This window comes from Spea bombifrons, chromosome 2, assembly GCF_027358695.1.
Source record: "Spea bombifrons isolate aSpeBom1 chromosome 2, aSpeBom1.2.pri, whole genome shotgun sequence".
Taxonomy (NCBI): domain Eukaryota; kingdom Metazoa; phylum Chordata; class Amphibia; order Anura; family Pelobatidae; genus Spea; species Spea bombifrons.
In genome coordinates, this window is record NC_071088.1 from 128,171,130 (window position 1) to 128,184,776 (window position 13,647).

Consider the following 13,647-nt stretch of genomic DNA (forward strand, 5'->3'; position numbering starts at 1 on the left):
ACTCTAGCTTGCAAGGGTAGGGGCTATATATTGACCTTTGTCCAGAGTCTATGCTCTTAACATTGAATTATAATTTTTGCATGTAATTGTTTAAAATTCTGAATACAGTGTTAGTGAGCATGAGATATTTACAGAATGGTCACTTTGTCTTCTCTTCAATCTAATATTCCCAAAGTCTGATTAATTGTTCCTCCTTTTTACTGTATATTGTTGTAGCAGATATCTGCAATTTACAATCTGCTACACTAAGTTACTCAGCAAAATGAGCTATCAATCACATGGGCCTATGGAAACAGATGTTCACAGCAAGGCAGCCTCAACCCTACGTTCAGCTGTGCTTTTTAAACGGAAAGAGAATGCAGTGGAACACTTTCGGTATTATCACAAACACACAATGAAGACGTTGGCTTATGTGCATTTCTGGAGGTGATGAGAATGTAAGTCCCTCTCCTGAGATGTTCTCTCTCTCTTTGGTGACCTTCCAAGAGCGCTTCCTCCTATTACCTCTTCCTCTAGTCTCAAACAGTCCACTAGGACCCCACTCAGCATCTCTAACTCCCCCTTCCCCTCTCTGACCACCATCTGGTATCCTGCTCTTACTCTGCACCCTAATCCTTACCATGCCACAGAACAAGCTTGTTCAAAAAACACTAGAAATTCCCCAACAATGTACTACCTAAATTATCTCCTTACCCAACTTGGCTACCACTCTATACAACCCCACACTTGGATCAGCACTCACGGAAATATCTCCAACCACAACCTGTACATAGTAGTTCCCTACTTTACTGCTAAACACCTGCCCACCCAGTCCCTCTGATCACTTGGTCATCTTTGCCTTAATTGTCTCTTTAATATATTCATATGCATTGGACAAAGGAAGGGCTGTCCAACATGACAACATGTGAGTAGATGTCTCTAAGTAGTGAGCGAATGGTGGAGATGGTGTTGGGATTTGATAAATGTATGCTTTATGCTTTGTGGGTTTATTTTTGAATTATACTTGTGTGACATAAAGATTGTTTACCTTAGCTCTTCACTGTCCATGAGTTTCTTGTAGGCTGTTATTTCAACATCTAATCCCATCTTGACAGCCAAGAGTTCCTGGTATTCTTGGCCATAGTGAGCAATTTGCTATTAGACGGTGGAAGAAGAAGCAAAGTGGTCAGTGAACAATGCTACCATATGACAGATAAACTCAACAAAGGCTCCGATAATTCTTGACAAATTGTTTTGAAAAAGTATTTACTAGTGGCTGCAGAATCAGTCCTGCCAGAATTCTAACACAGGAGGCATGCATGCGGTAAATTCAGTTGCCCATAAAAAACAAGTTTACTTGAGCGATTAATAGTTAAAAGAATACAAAAAAGCAACTTAGCGGTATTTCTGCCTTACCTTTCTGATGTCATCTAGTTGAGCCTTGAGGGATACAGCTTGTTCTTGGTATGAATCTGTTTCAGTGCCAGTGCTGCTCTCTGCTTCTGTGATCTGAGTTTCCAGCTGAATATTCTGTTAAGAGAGAAATAGATGATCGTGTACCTTGTAATCATTCTTTATTTGCATGTAAGGAGTCCACAACTACAGTCCACCTATCTGTTACAGTATAATTATAAAGAAAGGTGCCCTTCAGCAGAGGAGCCATGTTTGATTATTTTCTGCCAGCTCTTGAATGATGTGATTTTGAATCCCTAGCCCATAATGTATAAAGTTACAGGGTTTTGCTAAAGCAGACACTTTTTTTAATGGATTTTTTCACTTTCATGTGAATCAACTATGTCAGAAGACCTTTGATTGTGTAGGCCCAAAACTGCCAACAGATATTGACAGAAAATATACTCTTTAACATATTCTTTTACGAGTAATCAGTAACAGGGAAATTTATAACACAAAAACAAATGGTTCTGTGAAATTCTACCAATGGCCAGCACCGAGGCCGAGCTTCTTCTTGACCACTCACTCCTAGTAAGAGTTATTTTTGGGGAGTGCTTGCAAGAGACACATGGGACATCCATCTGTATGGAAGGATCCCATGTATGATACTACACGGAGGTAACATGCTAATATTTCTTACATTCTAGTTTTGTTCAATATGGCTCCTACATGCAGACTGTGCGCTGTGTTTATAGATAATCTATAGAAGTGTCTGCTTTTTCTACTAAAATGCTTCCTTATCCTGTGTATAAGCCCTATAACAGAGACAATTAACATGTACAGATTATGTGAGCTATTATTGCGTTACACTAAACCCTTACCAGTGTCTTCACACGTTCAATTTCACGCTGAATGGACTCAACCTGATGCTTCAACAGCCTGTATTCTTCCTTGAATGATGTCAGAGCGTGCACTGTGTGTTGCGTTGAACCAGTTACCATAAGGATCTATTCAAATAAAAAAACGGTTTACACGTTCAATGAAATAATCATATATATTAGTGCCTGTCATTGAGGGCTTTAAATTGACTGTAAGCAGATTTGATCAGGAGCCTCCCCACCTTTAGTTCCAGTCAATTAGTTTCTCATCATGCTTCTCCACTTTACAGCACTGTAGTAAAGTGGTAGTTTGGGCTTCCATAGGTAAGCCATGATCACCACCTGCATACATTCGTTTGCTAATACAAGGGAGAACCCCAGCTTGACACCCAAGAGGCCACCTAGTCAGCCCGTACAGTAGGGTCAGCCCTAGACAGCGCTGACTTAGAAGGTCCTAGAGTCCTAGATTTTGAGAAGTCACACTAAGCTCAGTTGCTCGCCATGCTAACATATTAGGGAAAAGGGCTACAAATATATATTCCATATATTCAGGGGCTGCTGGTATCAAGATCATTTTAACCATAATAAAAGATCAAGTGTGCATAAAGATGCGGGTATGTACAATGTGGCATCTGTAAGCAATATGTATTATAGGATTGGTATTAAATGTTAATACATACCTTGCTCTCGGCTGCTGCAAAGGCTTCGTGTTTCGTCTTTGCGACCAGGGATTCATATTGTGCTTTCATTTCCGAGATGGCTGTTGTCAGGTCTACAGCTTGAGCGTAGTTATCGAACGAGATGGAAATGGCAGCCTTCGTTCCACTTGTAATAATGGTCTGTACCTCTCTGACTTTCTGTAATTGTACAAAAAAAAACAGTAGAAATATATATCCTTATATAATATATCTACATTAACATTTAAAAGGATCTTTTTTTTAAGTGCTATCACACATGGGGAAAGAGGGAGATATTGAGCACAGATGAATTCTCGTGATGTAGATTTTAATAATTGTATCTTTAATTCATTAGCTGGAATAATAACCAAACTAGCATACCGAATGTCATAAAAGAATTCTAGCATTTACTCTCTTTCCTCTCCCTTTGCATCATCTCTTTGTCTCTCTCTCTCCTTTTGTCTTCGATCTAACTTTTACATCATTGTGTCCTGACGTTACATGCATAGAAATGGCTTCTCAACGTGGGACCTGAAACACCGAGTGCAACAGAGGCAAATCACAATGCAGCAAGTCCACCATGATTTGACTTTGGCTCTAAGCCCTGTCCAACATGATCGACAGTTCCCACTGCGGCGTGCCTTTTATATGCACAGAGATAAGCTCAAAGGATAGCTTTTCACCGACCATTAAATACAGTGCGGTATCAATGAGGAAAATAAGGTTTGATTTCTTTTTTTTCAAATAAACTTCCTTTATCTGCTGGCCTTCAGTGGGTGTTCGCCTTTGAAATGTCACAACATGTTCAATAAGCTCACTTTTCAAGGGAAACTACTTGGGTGACTGAGAAAGCTCAGTTCTTGTTGGATGGCAAACAATGCAAGCATTGTAAGTATGTTACATCTTTATTATTTTTTTACTTCTAGATGTGTGCATGGCTTTACTTACAGCCTCATATAATTGTTTGGAAAGAGTAATCTGATCCTCAATTCCAGTCAGTTTTGTCTGCAGGTCAAAGATGGTCAAGTACAAGTGATCAACATCCTGCATGAATAAAAAAAAAAAAAGTATATTAGTATTATTCTCATCGTTTATTTATAGGGTGGCAAGAATATATGCAGCACGTTACATGTTGCAAGGGAAATAACTTCACTCAACACTCAACGCTTAAATTAAATCAATTCTATGCATTTGGAAACACAAATAAACCAAAAATAAAGAAATGTTGAGTTATAAGAAACATACATAATATACAAATTCTTTAAAATACTTAATAATCATATAGTGCACAGTGTCTATTATCTTTTAAGAGCTCATTCATCAAGGCTGTACAGCATAATGGTCACTTATCAGCCACTGCAGATATCGGACACTAGGCGGTGCTGTAGAGCCAACAGGAAAAAAGTGTAATTCACTATGTTACCCATATGCATATGACACTTTAATGCTGTACAAGTTTGTGTATTGGCCACTTATGGATAATGTATGCATGTAGGATAAGGAAATATGTATTCTGTGTGTATAATTCCTACTACGGAGGCACACATAAACATACTGAAAGTGTGCATACATAATACATACTTTCATGTCATTATGACTATAACATTTAGCCAGCGGCCATAGGTTGTGTAGTCAGATCACTTAATTCACCTGTCCTTGTTTTTTTAAATACAGTTCCCATCTAAATTGCATACTGACACTAATTATCAACTGTATATCAGAGGCATCCAACTTAGTAGTCAAGAACCCTCATTCAGAAGTATGGGAATTTTTTAAATAAAAAAAATGTGTAACCAAATCAAGAGCATACTGCTTAAAATTGTTATTTAACTAAAACAACATTTGTTCTTGTTTTCCCACCGGTGAAGTTTGACCCTTAGCCTTTTCGGATTAAAAGCCAATTAGACTGACCTCTTTCAGGGTAGTCCATTCTGACTCCAGGCTCTTTGTGGCTGAACTGTCCTCCTCATATCTGCAGACAAAGTTACACACTTCAAGTTAGATTGCCATTACCTCTGGGAAATTAAAACTGCAAGGTGCATAAGGAAAACAAATTTATCATCCTAATGTTGTCATAACTGGAATATCACATGATGACCTTGTTACATGTTTATTGACGAACTGGATCTGACTGTAAAATCAATCCTAAAAAGCTTGAAGCCTCTTCAAGTTAAAGTCAGTCACTTCGGATGTTTTAATTAAACACAGATGTATCCACTAGTATTGTTTCTTATTATTACTGAATTATTGTTTTGGCCTGCGATACGTAGGTTGTGGCTTCACAAATTCAAAATGAGATCATCACATGTTCTGTCCATCATAAACTCACTGCCGTTAGTGCCAGATGAGTGTATTACTTACTTTACTTGCACCTCTTCAATAATCTGCTTGTAGTGGTCGATTTCTGCAAGGATTGCGGTTTTGGTTTGAGTTAAAGTCTCAATCTGTGCCTTGTAACCTGCTACAGCAGTGGTTGTGACTACTGAGGAGTTAGCAGGTCCATTTGGGTCACTTCTGTTGAACACCGAGATCTGGGCTTTAAGAATTGTATTTTGTTGCTCCAGACTTCGGACCTTTGAATTAGTAAAAACACATCGAATTAGTAAAATTCTGAACTGATTAAACACACACTGTTATGTGTATGTATTACATTGGCTGGTGCACACATTGAACAATATAACCATTTAAATAACTTTTGTTTTATATATATTAAATATGGAGATCATAAATCAATACATATGTCATATTACAAAGGATCCTTGGAGAATGCTTTAGAAACAAGTTACCAGTTACTTTTTAGGGTGGAAGTAGTTCATTCTCCAAATAATATTCCAGTTGGCTATTTTACCCTGTATAGATGTCACTAGTCTGGAACTAAAAGGGTTAATGAGATTACGTCACAAAGACGGATCCTTGGTTGTTGATTAAGTGCATTACTGTAGTATTAACGTATGAGGATGGAGTATCCTAAACCAGAATGTAGTTTATTTAACCAGACTGCATCTGTCTTCGTTGGAAAACATAATCACGTTTAAATGTAGTTTCAACTCCTAATTGGAGTCACCATTGAAGTTACATTTCTATCAGCATTTGTTTTTGTTTCATGATACACATCAATGAATAATAACATTTCTATCGGTATTTTTTTGTTTCATACACCCCATTTAATAGGAAACATCTTAGTATCTTAGTTTCCCCAAACAACATCAATATAATAGGCTTTAAGATTACTAAAATGGGAAAATGTGTACACTTCACACAAATCTACTCCATATGAGACGTTCAGCACTGCATTTCACTGTGAATATCACTTTGATGTAACTATATTTAACTATATTTAAACCACAAACCAGAAACAATTGGGAGTAAAGGGTTTCAGCAGCCACTGAGGTGCCGTCAGATGCTTACCTTGTCAATGAAGGTAGCAAACTTGTTGTTCAGCAGCTGGAGTTCCTCCTTTTCCTTCAGGCGGGTGACTTGGACAGTGTCCACGGAGGGCAGAGATGGGTCAATTGAGGGGATGTCAGGACCAGAACCTCCTGGTCCTCCAACAAGTCCCGACTTGAGACCAAACACAATGGATGGAGTAAAACCATAGCTACCAATCTTGAATCCTCTACCACCCAAGCGGCCTTTCAGGACTCCTACAGCACCACCAAGTCTGCCACCTGCAGCACCTGCTCCTAACCCAAAACCTGCCCCTACTCCACCTCCAAATCCTGCCCCACCGCCAAATGCAGCGCTTCTGAAACCAGCGCCTAGGCCACCTCTGAAGCCACCTGCTCCACCATAGGCAACTGCTCTAGAGAGCCCAACACCTCCAAATCCACCTCCAAGTCCACCTCCAAAACCACCTCCATAGCCACCTCCATAGCCACCTCCAAAGCCACTTCCAAACCCGACCCTAACACCCCTGTTTGCAGAGAAGAGTCTGTTCCCTCCATAAGATGCCCCATAGCGCACAGCACCACTGCTGACTTTAATTTGTTTTTCCATCGTCAACCTGAAGTCTCCTGAGATATTAGTGAATCCAAGTCTGAACCTTCAGAGCAAAACTAACTCTGCTGCACCAGCCACTTATATACTTCTGCTGTGAGGTGTGAGGGAGACGCACAAACTCTGCTTCCCATTGGGTAACATGTGTTTTAACATGAATCATCAAAATTCTTCTAGGTTTGCTATCAGACTCACAATCAGTATACAGAGCTGTTGCCCTCGGGGTGCTAATTATGAACTCAGGGACAAGGGTTACAATCTGCTGAAAGAATCAAGAATATGTTAGTTTACAGTGTCTAAATATAATGTCATTGCCAAAGGCTAGCGTTGGCTTGGATCTGCTTGGAGGCTAGACATTGTTTCAACTTGTATACTCTGTTGAGAACCATCATTCTTTGTGTGATGATCCTTTAGGCTCTTGGCCATCAATATGCAGAAATAGCAATAAAGATAGAAACTTCAAGGATATGATGAAAATTAGCCACGTAGGTGATATTTTTATTATTCACAATTTGAGGCTTACAAAGTCAAATGAGAATGGCTTTTATATTATAGTGTTCTTGTACAGACAAGCCAAAATGGGGCATTAATGACACTTGACGGTATTTAATTGGTGTAGTGACTGATAAGGTATATTGGGCATCGATTATTTCTTACTGTGATTCAATTCCTTACAAATGAAAGCACTGAAAATATCTATTAAAGGTATTCTGCCCCTATTGTTCAAAATAAAGACTCACATACAGGTGATCTGTCAATTTTTCCAGATCCAAAATAATGGTGTTTACATGGTGATTCAACTCTGCTGTGCATTTAGAAAACAACTCACCATATGTCTGACAATTGGGAGAGGTTATATTAAAAGAGAAGTCGCATAGAACATAGGAACATAGATAAACATTGACCAAAAACCTGACTTTATCTTATTTTTCTTCTAATAAACTTTCTTTGTCTGGAGACTTGGAGGCTCCCATTCCAGTCAGTCATATGGTGATATGGTTAATCTGCTGCAACACCACATTGAGCTGGTTCTGTATGGTAATGCTAATCAAGTCTGTTCTTCCATAGACTGTTATTAGTAAGTGTCCAGCTAGGTGATTACCGTATTATTTTTCATACCCTTCGTAATTTTCTCTCCACATAAATTCTATACTGTTTTTTTTCAGATATCATTATTTTTATCATATCGTTTAATTTACTATAAAACGATAATGATGATAATAATAATAATAATAATACGGTAATAATAATATATGGTGAAATATTGGAAAAAAAACCCTTTTTCTGACTTTTATTTGAAAACAATGTTTTACTTCTACAAAAGCTAATGAAAGAACCTGCTGAATAGAGTCTAATATTTGTCCTGAGTTTGGAAATATCCAATGTTTCTATGTTTTTTTATAGGGCAATAAGTACAAGTAACATATTATTTTAAAACCATTTCTTAAAGAAATCTGGTCATCCTACACCCATGTCCTATTTGAGACATCTTTAGAAGCTGGCCAATTCAATTTACCCCATAAAACTTTTTTCAAAACTAGACAACCCAGGGTATTACAAATGCTAGTATTTAACTCTTTCAATGCACAAATTCTACTACCAGCCTTTGTCAAACCTTGTGGTAGTCATTTTTTGTGTTTATTTTCACACACATTGTACTTCAGGTATGCATATACAGCTTTTATTTTAACATTGTATTACATGTTTATCTTTATTAACTATTTTTTATTTTATTGACTGCATTGAACTGCAGTACACATAATCAACCTGCAGGGGAAGCTCTGAGTTCTCAGAAGGGTTTTAAATGGGCACCACTTTTTCGTGAGAGTCAGCGTGGCTAGTGTTTTAAAATGCTCCTAGGAGCTTTTGATGGAGGTCTTTGACTTTTTTGTGTTGCTGAATGCCTCGATATTGAGCAACTTCAGCAACACTGGCTCAGCTTAGGAGATGATCATTGATCACTTTTTTTGGTCACGGGGGAACTGCCATATTTGAAAGGCATACAGCCTTTAGAAATTGTTCAATACGGTTGCTCCTTGGAATGATCAAATGGGAAACCTACATTTTTGTTTTGGTGTTGCTGAATGCCTAGATGTCAAGGCATTGCAGCAACAGCAGCTGAGCGAAGAAAGCGATTGATAATCACTTTCCATCCTCGTTAAACCCATTGTATTGTTTACAAGTCAGGGTGTTTGTCTAGTAGATTGGGTTAAGATAACAGATCTAGAGCACATACAAATGGCTGATATTCAGCTGCATGAAACTACTATATTATGCTAAAAGCACAACTGTTTTAAAAAAGAAGTGGCACAATACTTTTAACAGTATATTCTTAATCCAATAGTCGTGATAAGAATATGTGAGATTTCCTTTGTTTTCTGAGGATCTGCACAAATAGCTGATGGCTGTTGAGGAAGTTTTTACAAAGGTGGGGGCAGGAAATTGATTATATAATGCTGGCTTTTCCATAGGCTTCCCCTGATCTCAGCTTCAATGAGGTTTAGTTTAAACCAAATAAACCAAAAAAACAAATTTTTATATCAGAAACGTAGAAACACAGAAAGTGACGGCAGAATCCCTGAATCCTTTCTTAGTCCCTGGCCTTATCTTATATCTAGCTTAGCCTTATGCCTATCCCATGCTTGCTTAAATGCCTTCACTGTATTAACATCTACCACTTCTGCTTGAAGGCTATTCCGTGCATCCACTACCCTTTCAGTAAAGTAATATTTCCTGATGTTACTGTTAAACCTTTGCCCATATAGCTTAAGACAACGTCCTCTTGTTGTGATTGCCAAAAAACATAATTGATCATTCTAATCAATTAATTTAGTTGAAAGCAGTCCCCTTTAAAGTTAAACTAGTAAAAGTTAGTAATGGCTAGCAGTAATGGCTAGCAAGCATAGGAATAAGTGTCCTCCCTCTGGCACCTGAATGGTTGCAAGTCACCTTTTACATCATGGATTGAAAGAGCTTTCAGCAACTATACATAAAAGAAATGCATAAGAGTACTTTGTTTAAAAGCACCAACACACTTTGCAGGACTGAACTCATTGTTTTTCAGTGGAAAGTAAGAAAAACTGATTTATGAGCTATATGCTGCTTTGAGTAGCAAAGTAACTGGAGTTCCATTTCATAGCTTTTTATTGTACTGACTCTGCTACAACTGGATCAAAATTCAAATAAAGGAATGTACATTTTCTTTATATTAATATTTATTGTGGATATTCACTTTACAAAGACAAGGCGCTAAAAATAAGGTTAGATCGCCCGGCATTCCCATTGGCTAGAATGGATAATAACTTTAGCGAATATATTTGAATGATTTTACTGGTGCCACATGTTAAGGGCTTTGATGTAGCTCCCTGAAAACATGTCCACAGAAGCATAGGTTTTCAACCTATATACAGCGGCAAGAAAAAGTAAGTGAACCCTTAGGAAGTACCAGCATTTATGTATACAATTATCTAAAAATATGATATGATCTTTATTTAAGTTAAAATAGTGAACAAACACACTGTTTAATAACACGCACAATATTGTATTATTGTTGTCCATATTTGATGCATTGTTTAAACATTCATAGTTGGTTGGAAAAAGTATGTGAACCCCTGTGCTAATCACTTCAACAAAAGCTATTTGGAGTAAGGAGTTAGCAAACCTGGAGTCTAATCAATTAAATGGGACTGGAGGTTGGTTTAGAGTTACTTTTACATAAGATAAACACTCAAACCTTTTGAGTTTGCTGTCTATTATCACGAAGGCTCTGCTGATGTGAACCATACCACAAAAAGAAATCTCGGAAGATCTACAATCAAGAATTGTTGATTTGCATAAAGTTGGAAAGGGTTACAAAGTAATCTCAAAGAGTTTACATATTCATCAGTCCACGGGGCGTTGATTCACAGGAGGAGGATATCATCTTGCCTCTTTATAAGTTAGTGGTAAGACCTCACCTTGAAAATTCAGTGCAATTCTGGGCTCCGTTCCTCTAGTTATGAAACTAGAAAAGGTGCAAAGGAGGGCCACAAAATGAATAAGGGGATTGGAAGACCTTAGTTATGAAAAGAGAGTCAAAAAGTTTCATCTATATGTGCTAGAAAAACAGCTTCTTAGAAGGGATATTATGCCATTGTATACGTATGTGCAAGGCCAATATAAAGAGCTCTCCAGTGACCTGTTTATCAACAGAAATGTTCAAAGAACCAATGGTCATCCTCAGAGACTGGAAGAGCTAAGTTTTCATAGACAACAAAGGAAGGGATACTTTACAGTAAGGGCAACACAACAATGGATGACTTCAAAAATGGTCTAGCTTTTTTTTATTATAGAAAAACAGACCATACAGGTTAAATGATAGAACATAACATTATTTTTTTTAGAGCTTCTTAATCCAAGGAGATTGCCTTTTTGTGCCAAGAAGGATTTCTCCCCCTAAGTGGCAAAATCCATAAAATAGCCTAATTGGGTTTTTTGGCTTCTTTTGGATCAAAAGCAGGAATGATATGTAGAAAGGTTGAACTTGATGGACTTTCCAGCCTAAATTACTATGTTACTGTGTTACTATTGAAAACTATCATTGTTTGTGTGTTATTAGTTTAACCCCTTCAATCCCCTATGGACATACCGGTACATCCAAAAAAACGCATCCCAAGAATCCCCTATGGACGTACCGGTACGTCCAGCCCTTCTTGCAGCGGCAGGGACACATCCCTGAAGCTGCACGGGAGATCAGGCTGTCGTTTGACAGCCTGGACTCCCCCTGACATCAGAAGCCGGCATCGCCGGCTTACTGCTGTCGGAGCTGATGTAACAGCTTCCGGCATGAAAGCCGGAAAGCTGTTACATTTTAAAATGCCTGATCGCGCGATCGGGCATTCCCTTCCGGGGAACGGGATAGCCCCTGAGGACCTGCATAGAGATCACAGTGTGATCGGTGCAGGGGGATCGCGGGGAGGGGAGTGAGAAACCATGTCTCTTACCCTCCTCCCGTGCTGAAAGTGAAAAAAAAGAAAAAAAAATGGTTATTCATTTAAAAAATAAAAATAAAAAAATCATTAGAATAATAATATAATAATAATAAGGTTTGGCTTTTTGACCCCAAGTCTTCCATGAAGACTACTTCTGACCAGACTTCTGCAGACTGTAGATAGGTCTAAAAGGGTCCCATTCTTTCTGCCAGTGCTGAGATGATGGCACTGCCGGACATCTTCCAAATGCGAAGGGAGGTAAGCATGACGTGTCTTACATCTTCTCCAAGCTTCCTTGGCTGACCACTGCGTACCTAGTAGAACTGTTGCGGTTTTAAAGGCAAAGGAAGGTCACACCAAATATTGATTTTATTTAGATTTGAATGCCCTATAGTTTTAGCAGTTAATATTTTTTGTTAAAGTGTCTAATATTTTATACATGACAAGAACCCTTGCTGTGAAGTTCGAAACAGGGATTCTTTCTTTCCTGGAAGCAGAAATTTTTATATAAATAAAACTCACTATTGGAAACAGATGATTAATGCTGATAAACAAGCAACTCAAATTACATTTAAGGCACTTATGTAACATGTGATAGTAGCTATTGTCTGGGAATTAATTGTCTTGTTCCACACATCCTTTTACCCAACAAATAATTATTTTCAGTCTATCGTCATGCTTCATTATGTTCTATCAGTTTGAAAATGTATTGTAAAACAACGCTTAGAACAAACCTAAGTACATCAAGAAAGTTGTTTTTTTTACATTAAACATTTTTCATCTCTTTTGGAATTTGTTTTTCACAAATACCAGTTGGATATATTACATGGCAGATAAAAGATATGTGTTCCTGTATATAAATCAGGCCTAAAAATATCCCTCTAGTTATGGCGAAAATCTCACTTCCCCACGCCTTAGTGATGTACTATTCAACTAAAACATTCTGTTTTTATTATTAGTTTATGTCCGGGGGACACTACATTAAACTCTTTTACATACTATAATTCTGCTGTCATTCTCAGGCGATACTACTACCACAACCAGTGCTCAAAATCCTCACCTTTACCTTCAATTTACCGTATTTATCGGCGTATAACACGCACTGGGCTATAACACGCACCCCCATTTTTGAACAAAAAAACTGAACAAAAAAAACTTCATCAGAATCACTGCTATCTGGGAAACCACACACACACAGTAAGACACACACAGTAAGACACACACACACACAGTAAGACACACACACCCTAACCCCCCTTCTCAGGATCTCCCCTCTCTCTCCCTAACCCCACCCCGGTCACTTACCTTCAACTCCTGTGTTGGAAGCGTGAGGCGTTTGTCTCGGGTGCCGGTGCTTCACTGCTGAGCGCCGGCACCCGAGACAAACGCCTCACGCTTCCAACACAAGAGTTGAAGCGCTGAGGCAGGCGGCGGCGGCAGGCGGCGGCAGGCGGCGGCAGGCGGCGGCTGAGGCAGGCGGCAGGCGGCTGAGGCTGAGGCAGGCGGCAGGCGGCGGTGGCTGAGGCTGAGGCAGGCGGCGGCCGCCAGCAGAGGAGTCCTGGATTTCTGTCAGTCAGGGGGGCCCGAGAGTTGCCGAGCGGTCGTCTTCAGCAACCGCTCGGCACCCCTTGGGCCCCCCCTGACTGGCAGAACTCCAGGGCCCGGTCGCAGTTGCGACCCCGGTAGTTCCGCCACTGGCTCTAGGATTTATCGGCGTATAACACGCAGGTAGGGTTTCAGCTTCATATTTTAGTT

At 39.0% G+C, this 13,647-nt stretch overlaps 1 protein-coding gene across 1 annotated transcript in view; it reads right to left on the reverse strand.

Moving 5' to 3' along the window:
- LOC128474176 (thread biopolymer filament subunit alpha-like) overlaps nt 1–6,977 on the reverse strand; it is a 13,360-nt gene extending 6,383 nt beyond the window's left edge. The window contains exons 1-8 of the mRNA XM_053456452.1: nt 6,335–6,977; nt 5,288–5,499; nt 4,838–4,898; nt 3,875–3,970; nt 2,930–3,106; nt 2,253–2,378; nt 1,396–1,509; nt 1,028–1,134 (exon numbers count right to left, since the gene is read on the reverse strand). Of these exons, the coding sequence (XP_053312427.1) occupies nt 1,028–1,134; nt 1,396–1,509; nt 2,253–2,378; nt 2,930–3,106; nt 3,875–3,970; nt 4,838–4,898; nt 5,288–5,499; nt 6,335–6,922 (1,481 nt within the window). The 5' untranslated portion in view covers nt 6,923–6,977. The remainder of the gene's footprint in view (nt 1–1,027; nt 1,135–1,395; nt 1,510–2,252; nt 2,379–2,929; nt 3,107–3,874; nt 3,971–4,837; nt 4,899–5,287; nt 5,500–6,334) is intronic.
- Nucleotides 6,978–13,647: the final 6,670 nt, after the last annotated feature.